The sequence below is a fragment of the Puma concolor genome, chromosome D4 (genome assembly GCF_028749965.1).
Source record: "Puma concolor isolate L17-30 chromosome D4, mPumCon1.1.hap2, whole genome shotgun sequence".
In the NCBI taxonomy this organism is placed as follows: Eukaryota; Metazoa; Chordata; class Mammalia; order Carnivora; family Felidae; genus Puma; species Puma concolor.
Genome location: NC_141679.1, coordinates 45,963,299 through 45,980,937, shown reverse-complemented (window position 1 = coordinate 45,980,937; position 17,639 = coordinate 45,963,299). Strand labels below are relative to the sequence as shown.

General features: G+C 43.7%; 1 protein-coding gene across 8 annotated transcripts in view; it reads right to left on the bottom strand.

Annotated features, from left to right (window-relative positions):
• Positions 1 to 17,639, bottom strand: part of FOCAD (focadhesin) — a 317,812-nt gene that overhangs the window by 75,936 nt on the left and 224,237 nt on the right. For all 8 annotated transcript variants that reach the window (XM_086685396.1, XM_086685393.1, XM_086685394.1 and 5 more), the window contains 2 exons: positions 7,198 to 7,290; positions 593 to 681 (listed from right to left, as the gene is read on the bottom strand). In XM_086685396.1, coding sequence (XP_086541522.1) covers positions 593 to 681; positions 7,198 to 7,290 — 182 coding nt within the window. The remainder of the gene's footprint in view (positions 1 to 592; positions 682 to 7,197; positions 7,291 to 17,639) is intronic.

Below are 17,639 nucleotides of genomic sequence, written 5' to 3'. Positions count from 1 at the left end.
GGCACTTTACCTAGATTTAGGCTGCTGCCACATTAATCTGACAAGGTTTTCTTCCTAACCCATGTAACAATTTAAATTGCTTTTAATGTTCCAGCACTTACACATTTCTAGATAATACAGTGGGAATTCACCAGGGGATGTCTGCCAAAGAAATTAAAGCCCTGACGTGGTAAAGTTGCTCCTAATAATGAAGATGTCTTGGGGAGAGGGGGGGGAGCATGGGAGCAGAGGGGTATTCCTCGACTAAATGTGAATTAGGAAGACAGTGGATTGAGTGGGGAAAACAGAATCTTTCACTTGAAAGCATATAAAATAATCAGTTATGGGGGGGGGGTGGTGAAGGGAAAAGCAAACCATTTCCACGCTGCTGTACAAAACAATTTAAAGAATAATTAAGATTTATGAATAAAACTCTACTTGTGATAGCCAGGGAGAGGGTGGAAAATCCACCTATCAGATTTTTGGCCTCTCCCCCTTCGGGCAGGTAGGTAAGTGACAATTCTCCGCACACGCCTTTAAAGTGGCCACGTTCTCCCTCATCGTTCATTCCGCACGACGAGCACTCGTTCCCAGCAGAAGAGCATCCCCTTACCAGAGCCAGGCTGTGCCTTTTTTGTACTGCACCTCCTCGGGTCCTTCCTTCCCATGTTTCAACTGCAAATCCAGTTCTCCTATTCTGCCCTGCAGGACACACAGCATCAATCAGCATGCAGACCCCGCGGCCAAAATGACCCTGAAATTTCTTTGTAAGACACTGAGAACACACGTAGCCTTTCTCAGTTGGCCTTCGGCGTTCCTAATAAAACGTTAGATTATAAACAAGGATGTGTGAGGAGAGAGAATTCTATCACTGCTTTGGTATTTCAGCGCTCACCAAAGAAGTTTATCCTGGAGAAGCTGTGGGTTTGGGAAATTTAGTGCACAGCACTCCATTTGGGAAGATCTATTAAAAGCAGATTTGAATTCCAAAGGTCCTGTTAAAAAAAAAAAATCCCCTTTCTCATAATGTTCTGTGTCCTCAGCGGATAATTTGAACTGACACCGTACCAAGACTGGGGTCTGAGCACCAGTATTATAACAGAATGGTAGAAAAGGAGGGTAATCACATGACACGTAAGAGTCAGGTAATCTACAGGGGCGCCTGGGTAGCTCAGTTGGTTAACTGTCCAACTTCGTCTCAGGTCATGATCTCACAGTCCGTGGGCTCGAACCCCGCATCGGGCTCTGTGCTGACCATGCAGAGCCTGGAGGCTGCTTCGGATTCTGTGTCTCCCTCCTCTCTCTGCCCCTCCCCTGTTCGCGCTCTGTCTCTGTCTCTCAAAAATAAATAAAAATGTTAAACAAATAATTTTTTTTAAAGATTCAGGTAATCTATAACCAAAGCTATTCGTAAACATCTGCATGTTACATTTTTGTTTCTTGAACTTATAAAAATTGGTATGTTCAGCTTCTACACATAACAAAAATGTAGCTACTCTTACCCCTTTAAGACCAAGACCTCCAGATAGTTATTATTCTATTTTCTTTTACACTCAGGATCATTTTGATCAGCTTCTTTTCCCTCTAGTCTATCAACAATTACATTATTTAAATATACTGAAAATACTGGTTTTTTGATGAGCCCTACATTGGACGAGAACTTCCTGTGCTTTGTGTTACTGAGTGACAGCTCCCACGCCATTTTCAAAAGTGGTCGTACAGCTTGCGTTCTCACCAGCAGCAAATAAAAGTTGTAGCTACTCCACATTCTCACCAACAACTGGAATTGTCAGGCTTTGAATTGTTCCCATTCAGGCAGGTGTGAAACGGTGTTCATTGTGGTTTTAATCTTCACTTCACCATTTACCAAGGAGATGTGAAAACCTTTGCATACGTTCATTGATTTTTAGATTTCCTATTGGGTCCATTTTTCTATTGGTTGTCTTTTTCTTACTGATTTTAGAGTTCTAAGGTATGTTTCACAGAAGAAAAGTGCATATCCATATATACATACCCTAGAGGGAGAAGCAATACAGCTTGACGAGTAAAGGAGGTAGGCTCTGGAATCAGAATGCCTTGATCTAAAGCCATGTCTACCTGCTTGCTGTATACATTCGGGCAAGTAACTTCACCTCTCTAAACTTCAATTTCCGCATTTGTAAAATGTAGCTAACAACTATCTCGTGGCATTAGAGCATGTTAAATAACGTGCAAAAGTGTCTCTTTCGAATAACTACCATTACCAGGTTTGTTGTTAACAACAACCAAAAAAATCCCACCTCCCTTTATCATGGTCTTACGAAATGATCTTTCATGAATATACATAAACTCTGTTACCACCAGTGCGTGAGCTCACTGCAGGCAAGGACTGTTTGTCAGTCTCAGGGGTCCTTGTACTTAGCACAATATTGATATTGGCCTCCCAGGGGGATAAGCAAAATAGAAAATCGTATTTATTGCCTGTCTCTGCTAGTTATGCTTCTTAAATTAGCCTCTTTACTCCTAGGAACATTTACTGGCCACAGCGCTTTTCCAAAAAAGATAAGCAGTAGGAAAGGAAAAGGCTAAAATCTGCTTAGAAATAAACTAAAAAACAAAAGAGCTTTGCAGTATCTGCACAGCCTATTGAAAAGACCTGCTTTTCTCTATCTCCGTAGCCATAACCCACTACACCATCGACTATAACTAAGTAAACTTCGTATTTCTTCTTCCAAAGTCTCTTGCTTCTCTCAACCCCCTCTTTTGGAAGGTCCTTCTCACCCTTTCCACCCAGTCCATGTTATGCTGTTTATTCAGAAGCACTTTGCCCCCTAAGTCTCTGCCTGTCGGTCACTGAGGTGCAGAGGTGAGAGAGCCTCTCTGTCACCTCTGCTTCTGTGGTTAAGGGGCAAAACCACTCACCGGGGGGAGAAGACACTGAAATGATCACCTGAATTGAGATTTCGGGATTGCCTGTACATGCCGATTATTTATCGATCCTTCTTGTTTTTTTTTGTTTTTTGTTTTTTGTTTTTTTTTTAATCTTCAGCCTATGTAACCAAGAGCTTGCTGATTACAGTGAGTAATTTCACCTAGCTCCAAACCTACACATTAGAAACAAACATCTCTTACCCACGGTCAGAGAGAAATCTACCCGGGTCACCATTCCTGACCCTCGTTTTGATTTTCGATTATTTCACAGTTAGCTGACCAACTCAGGAAGCAAAAGTCTGCAGTCGGCCTGCTTTAGAATTCCTCTCTCTAGTCTGAGGTCATATTCACGAGAGCCCTTTATACAAAGGCTGGAGACCTTAACCAACTCAGCGTCCCACAGGGCATCAAGGGAAAGATGGCTTTAGAGGCCTCCTTCCCAAAACGGGCTCTGAACTGTCAATCGCTTGTGTCTACCTATGTTTCCCGACCATAGTGATGTCGTGTGGACCATATTGATACGCTTAAAATGCAAAATCCGACGTTCTCGTGGAAAAAAATTAGACGAGGCTGGACGCCGATGCCCATGCAGAAGCCACCTGTGGTGTCCAAATCTCAAACTTACCCCCATCACAATCAAACCCCCAGGAAATAAGGTAGAATGTATCTTCCGGCATATCTCTTAGGCTTAACTGAGTAAAACATGCGCCTCCTCTAAATGATCCTCTGGTTTAATGCTACAAAATATGTTGAGCACCAGATGGAAGTAACTATAACTCTTGTACAGAAGAAGTACCTCCAGGGCAGAAATTCTTGATATAGACCGGGAGTCTGGCACGGTGGCTCTAATTCTAAGATACTATAGATTCTGTTGAAGTGTGGGGGCCTGTTTCAAAAAACTCAAACACTTAATATGCATCCGTGTGCATGTTGCCTAAAAAGCTTCCCTGTACCTTCAAATCAAACTGAAAAACTTAAAGCCTATACTTTCAGTTTCATTTCTTTGGTCACCTGTTCTCAGTGGAACTGGACGTAACCAGAAATGCAAAGTAGAAGGATCTTTTTTTTTTTTAATTAAAAAAAAAAACTGTTTTAACGTTTATTTATTATTGAGAGACAGAAAGAGAGAGACAGAGCATGAGCAGGGGAGGGGCAGAGAGAGGAGACACAGAATCCGAAGCAGGCTCCAGGCTCCGGGCTCGAACTCATAAACTGCGAGATCATGACCTGAGCTGAGGTCGGACACTTAACCGACTGAGCCACCCAGGCACCCCTAAAGTAGAAGGATTTTATTTTATTTTATTTTTTTTAATTTTTTTTTTTTAACGTTTATTTATTTTTGGGACAGAGAGAGACAGAGCATGAACGGGGGAGGGGCAGAAAGAGGGGGAGACACAGAATCGGAAACAGGCTCCAGGCTCTGAGCCATCAGCCCAGAGCCTGACGCGGGGCTCGAACTCACGGACCGCGAGATCGTGACCTGGCTGAAGTCGGACGCTTAACCGACTGCGCCACCCAGGAGCCCCATGGATTTTAAATGATAAATGAAAAAATACTCAGCTGGCTTTTCATGCATAGCCCTATCCTTTAAAATATTACACCAATTTGCATTATTTGTTGTTGCAACTAATGACAGTGCCAGGGAAAGCGCATGCTGCAGTGGAAAAGGCTGAGGCTCGAGGGTCACAGATAAATCCTCGTGTAAGTTTCAGTTCCTTCTCAGGGGCCCAGTGGTTTCTGCCTATGGGGTTTGTACCACTGCCTTGCTTTCCCAGCTAACCCTGCTTTTTCACCTGTAATCCCATCATACATGGGGTTAACAGCACCCACTTCAAAGGGTTTCTGTAAAGATTCATTGAAATAACATGTTAAGTGTTGGACACACACTAGTGACTCAATAAATGGTAGCTCTTATTATAAGAAAAAAACGTTTTCTTTTTTTAAATCAACTGTAAGTCATCTGCATGAGTTATACCATAATCCTGTTCGATTTAGCCTTCCTTATGCCGAGAGCTAAATAAAATTCTCAGTTCATTCTGCGGGAGGAGGAGTTATTCTTGCCTTCTTTCTCTGGGTGCCCGTAGGACTTTGCACATCCTCTGTTAAAGCCTCAGAGATGTTGTACCAACATTGCTGATGGACATGTCAATCTCCCACACTGGCCTGGGAGCTCACTGATAGGAAGGAACGCTTTATTCTCCTTGGTACCCCACGCACCCCGCACAGGGCCTGGCCAAAGGTGCGCCACAAATGTTTACTGAAGGAAAACACTGCAAAATTGCGTAGAGAAAAGGCGATGGGAGAAAAAGTGCCTACTCTGGCCCGCACTCTCACTCTTCTTGAATAAAAACTATAACTGGTTTCAGGGTGTGTATGAGTAACACACAATCCTACACTCACACACCTACTCAAAACTGAGTGCCCAGATGCCACCCAGGACAAAAGAGGCGTGGAAGCCGAGCCGAAGGAGATAGTGGTTCTAAAAGAACATCTTTAAAATGTGGACTCCAGGGGCGCCTGGGTGGCTCAGTCGGTTAAGCGTCCGACTTCAGCTCAGGTCACGATCTCGCGGTCCGTGAGTTCGAGCCCCGCGTCGGGCTCTGGGCTGATGGCTCAGAGCCTGGAGCCTGCTTCCGATTCTGTGTCTTCCTCTCTCTCCGCCCCTCCCCTGTTCATGCGCCCTCTCTGTCTCAAAAATAAATAAACGTTAAAAAAATAATAATAATAAAATGTGGACTCCAGTGTAATTTGGGGAACCATCTAAAACACTGCTGCTCAGAGTGTAGCTGACAGAGTAACTATGTTGAAATTACCTGACAGCTTGTTCAGGTTCCTGGTCCCCTCCTCAGTTCTAATGAATCAGAACTTCTGAAGATGCATCACTGTTTCATACATCTTAGACTCAATAAAATATGTTGCAAATTTTCAATTTGAGAACACCCGTGCTAAAATGCTTAATCATTCCTTCCCCATGTCCTTCCCACTCTTCCCCTCTCCATCTTTAAAAAATAATTTTTGGGGGGGCGCCTGGGTGGCTCAGTCGGTCGAGCTTCCGACTTCAGCTCAGGTCATGATCTCACGGTCTGTGAGTTCAAGCCCCGCATCGGGCTCTGTGCTGACAGCTCAGAGCCTGGAGCCTGCTTCGGATTCTGTGTCTCCCTCTCTCTCTCTCTGCCCCTCCCCTGCTCAAGCTCTGTCTCTCTCTCTCTCTCTATCAAAAATAAATAAACATTAAAAAAAATTTTTTTTAAATAAAATTTATTTATTTTTCAGAGAGACAGAGACAGAGTGTGAGCAGGGGAGGGGCAGAGAGAGAGGGAGACACAAATCCGAAGCAGGTTCCAGGCTCTGAGCTGTCAGCACAGAGCCCGACGCGCGGCTCGAACCCACGGACTGTGAGATCATGACCTGAGCTGAAGTTGGACGCTTAACCGACTGAGCCACCCAGGCGCCCCAAAATAAATAAAATCTTTAAAAGGGTCAGGGGGGTCTAAGATAGCACAGTGGAGGGGCATGTAATCCAGTTTTGGAGGGGTGGGCCTCATAGATGCCATCTTAGATAAAATGATCTAAAGAATAAGTAGAAATCAGGTGGGCATTGAGGGAATGGCAGTTCCTGTTACAGAAGGAACAGTGTGTAAAAGTCAAGAGGTTAGGGTAGACGTGCTGGGTTTGGGAAACAAAGAGGTTTAGCAAGGCTGAAACTCCAAATTCAGGGGAAGGGTTAAGAGATAAGGCTGGAGTTGTAAACGAGGCCAGCCCGAGGAGGCACAGGAACAAGGGAGACAATGAACTCCGTCTGGGACACGCTTACGTCAAGGTGCTATGGGACAGCCACGGGGGTCACCTGGGCCATCTAGGAGATCTCCGAAAGCAGCAGGATGGAGGAGAGGAGCACCCGAGAGGGAGCTCCGGACAGGCCACAGGGGGAAGACATCAAAATTTAAGCCTGACGTGCAGCTGGGGGCCCGAGGGGCTCAGTCGGTGAAGTGTGTGTGACTCTTGACTTCGGCTCAGGCCATGAGCTCACGGTTCGTGAGATGGAGCCCCCATCGGGCTCCGTGCTGAGTGTGGGGTCTGCTTGGGATTCTCTCTTTCTCCCTCTCCCCCACTTGCTTTCTGTCTCCCTCTCTCAAAGTCAACATTTGAAAAAACTAAGTGCCATTATGTACATAACTCACATTCTTTTACGAGCAAAAATAAGCACTGCGTTGTCCTAAGGGCTTTTGCGTTAAATACGTGTTGGCAGTGAAATGTGAGATACAAAGGAGACACTCGCCATGGCAAAGGATCCTACGGTCCCCTTACCTGTAAAATGGCATGGTAGGCTCGACTCATATACGCAAGCCAGGCCTGTGGCAGGAAAATCGCACGGTGCCACTCAGAAAGCTGGATGTGAACCTGCGGGGGAAAAACACACCGCCACGTAAGTTAGACTATGCGGTATGAAAGCAGAATGAAATTCTTCCCTTCCCCTTATTTAAATGATTTAGATCCTAAAAACAAACCGAATGAGTCTAGGATCAGAACCACAAATAAAATCTTTTGGCTGCTTTCAAAGGAGAAGGGTTTCGAGCCCTGTAAAGACAAAATAAAAGAAGCCTGGAATTTTCTAAATTAAAGCAAGGAGAATTCTACAACAGTAACAAGTCAGGACGCATGCGTAATACAAACGTGTCCCTGAAAGTTAGGGGGAAACCCTGCGAAGCCTCTTGCCAGCGTCAGGAAACCAGGTATCGTCTAGCCAATCCCCCCACCACCCCCCCCCCCGACCATTTTTAATGAAAATAAATATTGCTCACATCCCGGATTTCCAATAGGACAGTTTTGGAAGTAATGACCTGAAAGGGGCGACGGAAACATCATGCGTAGAAACCACGACAGCAAGAGGTGCAAACGGACAAGTGCACGGGGCAAACGGGCACACCGCTAGACCGGCACCCTTTCATCAGGGTGGGTGAACAAGAGAAAGAGGGTATGTGCCAACACGGAAGCCTGGTTTCTGAAGAGAGGCCCAGACAAAACATCGCGTTTTCATAGTCATTTCTGTTTCTCCCCATTAGTACAAGGCTATCTTGCAACAAATCTTCCCAAGGCCTGCTTCTGTTAAAGGAAGATCGCTCAAGAACAACAGTCAGCATGCATCGCGTTTCACATTTCCTGTAGCTCATCTCATCCGAACCCAAACACCTGAAACGTCAGCATGGGTCCCACAGACCAAAGACGATGACAAACAACCAGGCAGACAAGTGTCCACAGAATTGCCCCAGAATCATGATAACTGGGAGTGTGTTAAGGAGATTTTGCTGTATTAGAGGAATTAATTTTCTCAAGGGCTTTGTGATAGGGAAGCGAAGAGCCTCTCTGAATACAGCTCGTCCCCAGGGCCTCTGGTATTTTCTGTAATCCCAGTCTTAGTGCGGGCCTACTATACACAAGCTACTACGAAAGGGCTCTGAGGACTTTTTTTTTTTTAATTTTTTTTTAATGTTTATTCATTTTTGAGGCAGGGCATGAGTGGGGGAGGGGTAGAGAGAGAGAGAGAGAGAGAGAGAGAGAGAGAGAGAGACAGCATCTGAAGCAGGCTCTAGGCTCTGAGCTGTCAGCAAAGAGCCTGACGCAGGGCTCAAACTCACAGAGCACGACATCTATCATGACCTGAGTGGAGGTCGGACACTTAACCGACGGAGCCACCCAGGTGCCCCAAGGCTAGGATTATCAACCGATCTATGTCTGCAGAGATCTTTCTAGCGGGAGAGTCAAAAATGGGCACAGTCAGGTTATAAGGCCAAAGTATGAGGAACCCACGAGAATGAGAAGAACAAAGAACATTAACTCTGTCTGCTGTCACTTCTCATTCCACCACGGTTTAAAAAAAATTCTTTTTGGGGCGCCTGGGTGGCGCAGTCGGTTAAGCGTCCGGCTTCAGCCAGGTCACGATCTCGCGGTCCGTGAGTTCGAGCCCCGCGTCGGGCTCTGGGCTGATGGCTCGGAGCCTGGAGCCTGTTTCCGATTCTGTGTCTCCCTCTCTCTCTGCCCCTCCCCCGTTCATGTTCTGTCTCTCTCTGTCCCAAAAAAAAAAAAAAAAAAAAAAAAAAACAACGTTGAAAAAAAAAATTCTTTTTGATATTCAGACAGTATGAAAAAGATACAACATGAAATGAACTTAAAAAAAAATGGTAAAGACAGGTTTCTTCTTTTTCTGATTAAGTACTCACTGCATCGAGTAGGGTAGGGGGAGCCGGGTCACTATGTCAACAAAAATCCCTGAAGGGGCAGGCCCAGGGATTCTTGCTCCCTCTCTTGTTATCCAGGAAGGAGACTAGAACCTAGGCCGCATTTCCAGCTGGAGAGGCATTAATCAGTCCTTGGCCCTGCTCTCTCGTTTCCAAAACGTGGGGAATTTTCCTATCGATTCCATTTCTGTTTCATAAAGTACATTAACTATCAAGTCCTATTTTGAGACCCGGATTTAACAGAGAGAACGCTCAAACACTGCAACCAAAACTTTTTTCTCTTCTCTCAGAGCCTCAAAATAGTTCAGTATTTTCCTGCCAAAGAATCCATGGACATCACTGCACTACTGAGAATATCCACGGTCTCAGCAAATTGCCACAAAGAGCACTGGATGTTTCTGGAAGGACAACGGTCGCAATTGCTTCTCAAACCTGAGTTAAAAAAGGGAAGTATTATGGGGAAAAAATGTGAAGGAAAATGAGCAAATCAAACGTTGAGCTTCTAAGGGCAAAAGCATTCATGCCCGGAAACCTGTTTAAAAGGAGGTTAGAAACTGAAGGTGAAAGCCAGTACTCCAGCTGCCACTCCAACCACATCTGAAGGTGGGTGTGGGGACACAGCAGAAAGCGTGAGCCCACACCCCAGCCTGAACTACTCATGTTTTATGAGATTATACGTCGTCTCGGGGTTCTCTGGAGTCAGCCGTGAATAAATCTCCTTAAAAATGCACTCTCTTGCTCTTTCCCTTACTCAAGAGAAACTTAGGGAAACAGTTTAAAGTGAGTCGTGCTCTTACACGCCGGTCGTGTCACACGCAAAAGAGACTTCCTTGACCATTTTTAACAAAAACACATTGTAGGAGGCTACTCTAATTCAACGTATAGCCACCCAGGTTATTGATGCTCGGCTGAAAAATACAATTAGCATTTCTAAAGTATGAAAAGTATGTCTAATTTGCTATACTTTGAGAAGTCTCTGAAGGAAATCCAATCGACAAAATTAACCGCAAATCATGAACTTGCAACCTCATCATGCGGCGGATGGTAAAGCAGGGCTCTCAACCACCGTGCGCCAAGTTGCAATGGATGTGAAATTTACTTTTGCTTTAACTACGTATACCCGTGCAATGACAGGTGTCTGATGGGACTGTTGACACGAGCAGGTTCTATGATCTGGGGATGACTAAGAGTTTCTAGGTGGAAGAGGTAGTAAGTATAATGAAACGTTACGCTTGTGCCTAAAAAGAGACCACGTTAGAGAAACAGACACAAGTAGGGAACGGGGGAGGACACTGGGGTGAGGGCAGGGACGGGAGCACATTACAGGACTAAATATAAATCGGGTTGTCAGGGTAGACCTCGCTGAGAAGGTGAAGCCTGAACGAAGACCTGAATGCAATGAAGATACAAACACCCAGATATGGCGGCGCCTACTCGGTGGGCTCAGCATTTGACTCGATTTTGGCTTGAGTCATGATCCCAGGGTCATGGGATCAAGCCCCGTGTCAGACTCTGTGCTAAGCATGGACCCTGCTTATGACTCTCTCACTCTCTCTCTCTCATGCTCTTTCTCTCTCTTAAAAAAAAAAAAAAAAAAAAAAAAAGGAAAAACCCAGGTAAGTGTTGATGGGAATGTAAAACAGTTCAGTTATTATGGAAAACAGGTCATTCCTCCAAAAAGTCAAACATAGAATTACCCTTTGACCCAGCAATTCCAATCCTACGTATATACCCAAAAGAATCGAAACCATGTATTCAAACAAACACTGCACACGAATGTGCATGACAGCACTTTCACAATTGGCCAAAAGGTGGAAAGAACCCACACGTTCAATGAATGAATGAATGAATGAATGATGAATGAATGAATGAAATGTATCTACAATGGAATATTCAGCCATAAAAAGGAATGGCATACAGATGCACGCTAGAACGTAGATGAACTGTGAAAACATTTACGTGAAAGAGAAAGAAGCCAGACACAAAGGTCGCATGCTATATGATTCTATTTATATGATATACCCAGAGTAGGTCATCCCTACAGACAGAAAGCAAATTAGTGGTTGTCAGGGGAGGGGAAGAGAGAGGGGAAGGGAAGAAGGGAGGGAGAAATGGGAAGTGAGAGTTTGATGCACACAGGGTCTCACTGGAGGGGGATGAAAATGTTCTGGAACTAGCTAGAGGTGATGGTTTGCACACCGTGACTACACTAAATACCAATGCGTTAAGCTTTGAAGGTGTTAGTTTTACGTTATGTGAATTTTACCTCGATTGAAAACACACAAACACACAAGGTAAGGCAAAAGTCCTACGGCAAGCCCATGGCTAACCTGTCTGAGGAACACATAGAAGGCCAGTGTAACCAACCAACCAACCAACCATCACAGACAGAGTGAGAGAGAGAGAAGGTCGGCAAATTAACAGGGCACTCAGGGAATGCAGGGAAGTGACTTCGAGGTCACGTTCCAGGACTTGTGTTAGTATTCTTAGGAAAGGGGGAGCCATTACAAGGTTTTGGGAAGAATGACATGACATAGTGAATAGTGTAGAAGATCATGGTGACTGCTACGTTGAGAACAGGCTGTAGGGGGCAAAGGTCAGAGCAGAGACACATCCTCGCAGGCTACTGCAACCATCCGGGTACGAGAGAACCATGGCTCAGAGGTGTGTCCGCAACCTGCAGGATACTAGGTTTCGAATATTTACCTATATAATTCTTCCACTCACCCCAAATGCTCAGTAAAATGCCAAGACATAAAACAGAAAATAGGTAAGACTTGTCTCAGTGAAGTGAGGAGGAAGGCTTGGGGGGCTTGGTGTTCAGCCCTCTTGCTCATTAGATGCGACTGGTAAAGGTCCCTGAGATGCCTGAAAACACAGCTTTAACTAGAAGGACATAAAATAGATCAGTGGTTGTCAGGAGAAGGTGGGGAGGAAAGGGATTGACTACCAAGGAGCATGGGGGAATTTTTAGGGTGACAGAACTGCTCTTCTTTTGACTGTGGTACCGGTTCCATGAACATGTGCACTTGTAAAAATCCATACAACTGTGTACTAAGAGACGAGAAATCTACCGTATGTATATTATGCCTCAACACACACGCAAGATTAAAGATACATAGTTTGATGGGGCGCCTGGGTGGCGCAGTCGGTTAAGCGTCCGGCTTCAGCCGGGTCACGATCTCGCGGTCCGTGAGTTCGAGCCCCGCGTCAGGCTCTGGGCTGATGGCTCGGAGCCTGGAGCCTGTTTCCGATTCTGTGTCTCCCTCTCTCTCTGCCCCTCCCCCGTTCATGCTCTGTCTCTCTCTGTCCCAAAAATAAATAAAAACGTTGAAAAAAAATTAAAAAAAAAAGATACATAGTTTGAAAGTCGCTACTTTCAGATTGTAGTACTTCTCAAACCCTCTCCTCCCACCATCTATGACACTCTGTACACTTGCCATCAGCATTGCAAACCCACTCTTCCTTTTACCGTTCGTGTTTCTATCAATACCACCCGCCAATATCCCAGTGACCCAGTCACCCAGGTTGGGAACTTCTGACTTATCCCGGACTTCCTTCTTGCCCCCAACTCAACCGTCAACTCCACCACTGAAATGTTTCTTCTATTTTCCCATACCTTCTGCTTCACTGCCTTTTTCCTAATACCTGCCCAGAGTACTGAGGCCCCTAACTGATCTCCCAACAGCCGAAAATCTTTCTTCCTTCTAATACATCCTAAACGGTGCTGCTACTCTTACATTAACTCGGAACTTCTTTTCCCAAACCTTTGATGGTTCATTAAAGAATACGGTCCCAACTCTTCTGTACTAGGTTCAAAGCCTTTTAGAATCAAAAGCCCACCATTTACTTTAAGAAATAATTTGTTCTCATGTAAGAACTCTGCTGGCCAAGATCCCCAACCAATTTCCCCAGATGATTTCCTGGTCTTCTCTTTCATTTAACCTGCATCCTGGCTGAATTGGGTTATAAACCAATTCCCAAGTCAGTCCTCTACTTTACAGGACTACTTCTAGGGCCTGGGATGTCCTGTCCTTCTCTCATCTCTACTCCCTGAAATAATTTCTTCCATCTCTATGCTTCCAAGATGCTACCAACCTCTCCTATAACATTCGACCGATTCCATGTTAGATTATTTCCGTATGCACCTTACCCTCAAACAATCCTAAGGGCAGAGATCACGTCCTGTTCCTCTCGGAATCCCTCCCACGGACCCATAAGAGTGTCTTGTGTTCAAGTAAGTACCTGCTGAGTTTAATCAGATTTAATGCACAGTATTGGCTTTAAGACAAAATTCTGTCATGAGAAAACTATATGACCATAAACAAGTCATCACAGAAAATCATGAAGTTCAACTTTCAATCCCTCTGGAAACACGGTGTTAGAACACTTTTTTTTTAGCAGACACAGCTAAATTCAAACACAAGTTGTTGAGGACACAGTTCTAAAAGCATGTCCAAAATGTTCTGGCCAGGAAAGGTTTAATTCCAGCTGAAAACACAGTGAGTGACAAAGCAAAATTTTAAAGCGGGTATTAGGAGCAGAGAGAGAGGGAGACAGAGAATCCCAAGCAGGCTCCACACTGTCAGCTCAGTGCAAAGCCCAATGTGGGCCTCGAACTCACGAAGCATGAGGCCATGACCCGAGCCGAAACCAAGAGGCAGATGCTTAACCAACTGAATCCACCCAGGCGCCCCAAGAAAACATCCATTTTAACAGACTTTCATTAAATACTATAAATCAAGGAAGACAGATGCTGGTGAGGTTGTCAGATGGCCAAAGTAGAAGGAAATAAGGTAGGGTAACATGTACAAATTTACCGATAAACTAGGTGCTTGCTATTGATTTTAAAACCTTAATTTCGCAAAGTAAGGCCTTTCCATGTTCCCCAGATGTATATATATTATCAAAAGAAGAAAAGTATTTAACTTCAGTTGCTACAAAGACATGCCAACACTGAGCCACTACATTTAGTCTGTGATGTGCACACACTCCTCCCACATTGCTTCTCCTCCCAGAAGAAAAACCATTTGTACTTAGTGTTCGAGACCCCAAAAGCCACTCAATGTCCCATTGTTTATATATGAGATATAATAGCCTTCAATTTTCTGTCAATAGTAATCTTGTTTGCACAAAAATAATTTTCTTATTCCTGTCTCCTGACAAATGGTGACTGGAGGACAAGAAGGGAGGGCTTGTAGAGGACACATTTTTAAAGTAAAATGACACTCGTTTCTTTGTGGGTGCTTTCTGGACATTTCAAAGTCTGACTCCCCCCCTTCCCTCCTTCGTCCTCTCTCTCTTCCACAGCCTATCTCTCTCTCCCCGCTCCCCCCCCCCATCAGTATAACATTAGCTTGAAAGCTGACAATTCAGTCACATCTCAAGCAACCATTTACTTACTCTGTTATTTAATAGGAGTGGGGAAAACCCAGTTACCATAACAACTCACATCACATGGCAATTATGGAGTCTCTAAAATACAGCAAACCATACTTTTCACAGTGTTTTCTAAGGGGAATGTGTAATAAGCACAGATACCACTTCTCCCAATGATTATTCCGAATTTCTATCTAATTGTTTCATATTGCATGAATGTTACTGCTACTCCATATTCTTCATACGAAATATGTTTTTAAGTAAGAAGGAACTGAAAGAAAAAGGCAAATATATTACTTGTAGTTCAAACGATGGGGTATAGCCCACCTATGTCCGGGCATCTGGGGGGGGGGGGGGGGGGAATCCATAGAAGGCCGAAGAAAAGCAAGATTAATATCTAGAGGAAAAAGAATCAAATGATGATCAATGAGAAAGGAAGGAAGGAAGGAAGGAAGGAAGGAAGGAAGGAAGGAAGGAAGGAAGGAAGGAAGGAAGGAAGGAGAGAAAGGGCGAGAAAGAGGGAGAGGGAGAGAGAGAATGAAAGATTGATTTCATTCAGAGTAGTGCTACCAAGAAGTCCAGATAAGGTTTCTCTGAAATAAAAACGAAAAAAGAGCTCATTACCTAATGCAGAGACAGAAATATGGTCGGGTGGCAGCAGCAAGACTGGGAGAATTTGCCTGTGTCCAAAGATGGAGGAAATAATGAAGCAAGACTGCCATTCCCATCCAGGGACAAACCACCATCATCCAATTTAGGGGAGAGTGTCATGTCAGAGTTAGAAATGCCAAAGGATGACAAGGCGGGCAGCAAGTTTCAGGGAAGGAAACTGTCATTCACCTTCAGCTTCCTCATCAACAGGAATCAAGTTCGTCTCAGGATGAGAACGTGTAGTTTAAATCAGAGCAGAAGTGAGGCGCCTGGATGGCTCAGTCGGTTAATCGCCCAACTTCGGCTCAGGTCATGATCTCGCGGTCTGTGAGTTCGAGCCCCGCGTCGGGCTCTGTGCTGACAGCTCGGAGCCTGGAGCCTGTTTCAGATTCTGTGTCTCTCTCTCTCTGACCCTCCCCCGTTCATGCTCTGTCTCTCTCTGTCTCAAAAATAAATAAACGTTAAAAAAAAAAAATTTTAATCAGAGCAGAAGAGGACAGTCACTTGAGCTTGGAGAAGCCCTACGAGGTCTGGAATGACCCCTGGTTATCCCCTGTTCAAAGGAACGGAGAGAGAGGGTCACTTCAGGTTTAGAAAGATCTAAACAGGACGATGATGACACAGACCTCCTCCCGGATGTCAGGTCAAACTCAAATCAGACTCACGTATCTGCGAGTCTTCCAAAAGTATCATGGGAGAGTTTCACTGTAAGAAGAGTCAATTAAAAAAAAAATTTTTTTTTTAAGTTTCAAAAAGAAGACAATACAATAATCTCCAAAAGAATTCATCACAGGTTAAATCAGTAGTTCATAGCTAGTTTTCCACAAAATGAAAGGTTCCTTGGTTTACTAAACCTAGTTTTCGGGAAATATTGACAATTACGAGAAGCAAAATACACATTGGAACATGAAGAGCAGAGCATTTGGGACATTTGGGATATTCAAAACAAAGTTCCTCCACCTGTTCATACACATCCACCCACCCACAGTTACAGGCATTAAGAAGGCCATAGCATATCCTACAAGTATACGTCATCTGTGGGAGGAAGACAAGGCTACCTCTATCTACTCATATAAATGAAAAGTGACATAAAACAGTGCATAAGAGCTATTCAAATTATAATAATGTCATTTCTGGAAGCCCTCAATAACCGTTAGATTCACCATCATGTTAATTACAACATTCTGGAAAAAGGAAACCATCATACCACGCGCACATACGAAGTCTAAGGCGCATCCGTGTTTCAAAAGGATTAAAATCATCAGGTCAACAAATGTCTACTATGTGCCAGGAATACTGGGCACGCTGGAACTACAGGCAACCAAAACCAACTTCCTGATTTTATAAACTTTACACGTCACAGAAGGGGACAGACCCCAAGCTTCAGGATTAGTGGGAATGGATGGATAGATTGAGCAAAGAGCCTCATATATCAAATAAATTGAATTCACAGTTAGAAACATTCCTAAAGACAACTCCAAACAGTTTCCAAATTTTCACTGGAAAATTCTATCAAGTATTTAAGGAAAAATTATTTCTTAGGACAGCATTACACAGTAACACATCAGGCAGAGATAATACAAGGAAACTACAGAACAATATCCTTCATGAGCACAGATGCAAAATTCCTTAACAAAATGTAATTAATAAATCAAATTCAGCAATGTGTAAATAGGATAATACACTATGATTACATGGAGTTTTTTCCTAGGAATGAAGATTTGGTTCACTTAGACAAATCAAAATAATTTGTCATTATCAACAAGTTCAAAAACTATACAGTCCTCTGAATAGATCTAGAAAAAAACCCATGTGACACAATTCAACATCCATTTGTGGCAAAAACTCTCAGCAATTTAGGAATGACAAGAAACTTTGTCAGTCTGATAAAGGATATCTACAAAATCTTTATACCAAAATAAGGTAAATATAACATACTCAATGTTAAGACACTGAATGTTTTCCCACAAAACTGTATATGAGATAAGAATGTATGCCCTTACCACTCCAGTTCAACACTGCTGGAGGGCCCCAGGCAAAAAGACAAGAAAAAGAAATGAAAGGCACACCGATAAGAAAAAAAAAAAAAAAATCAAGACCATCTCTACACACAATGTTACCATGAAAAACAAAAAGCTACAAAAAAGTAACAAGAATATATAAGTAGGTTTAGTAAAGTCATAGAAAAGTATCCATTATATGTTTATATACTGGCAAGGAGCCTTTGGAAATTAAGACCAATAAAAAAAAACACTTTGAGGCACTAGCATCAAAGTACTTAGGGACACACAATACTCATTAAATTTAACAAAATACGCACAAGATTTGTAGTAAAACACGGACCTAAAATAATCGAAAGCTATACCCTGTGCATGAGTTCAAAGACTCAATATTAGTAAGCTGTCAATTCTCTCCCAAATTTATCTACACAGATTCAATACCTCTCTAACCAAAATTACAGCTGACGCTTTTTTTGTTTTTTGT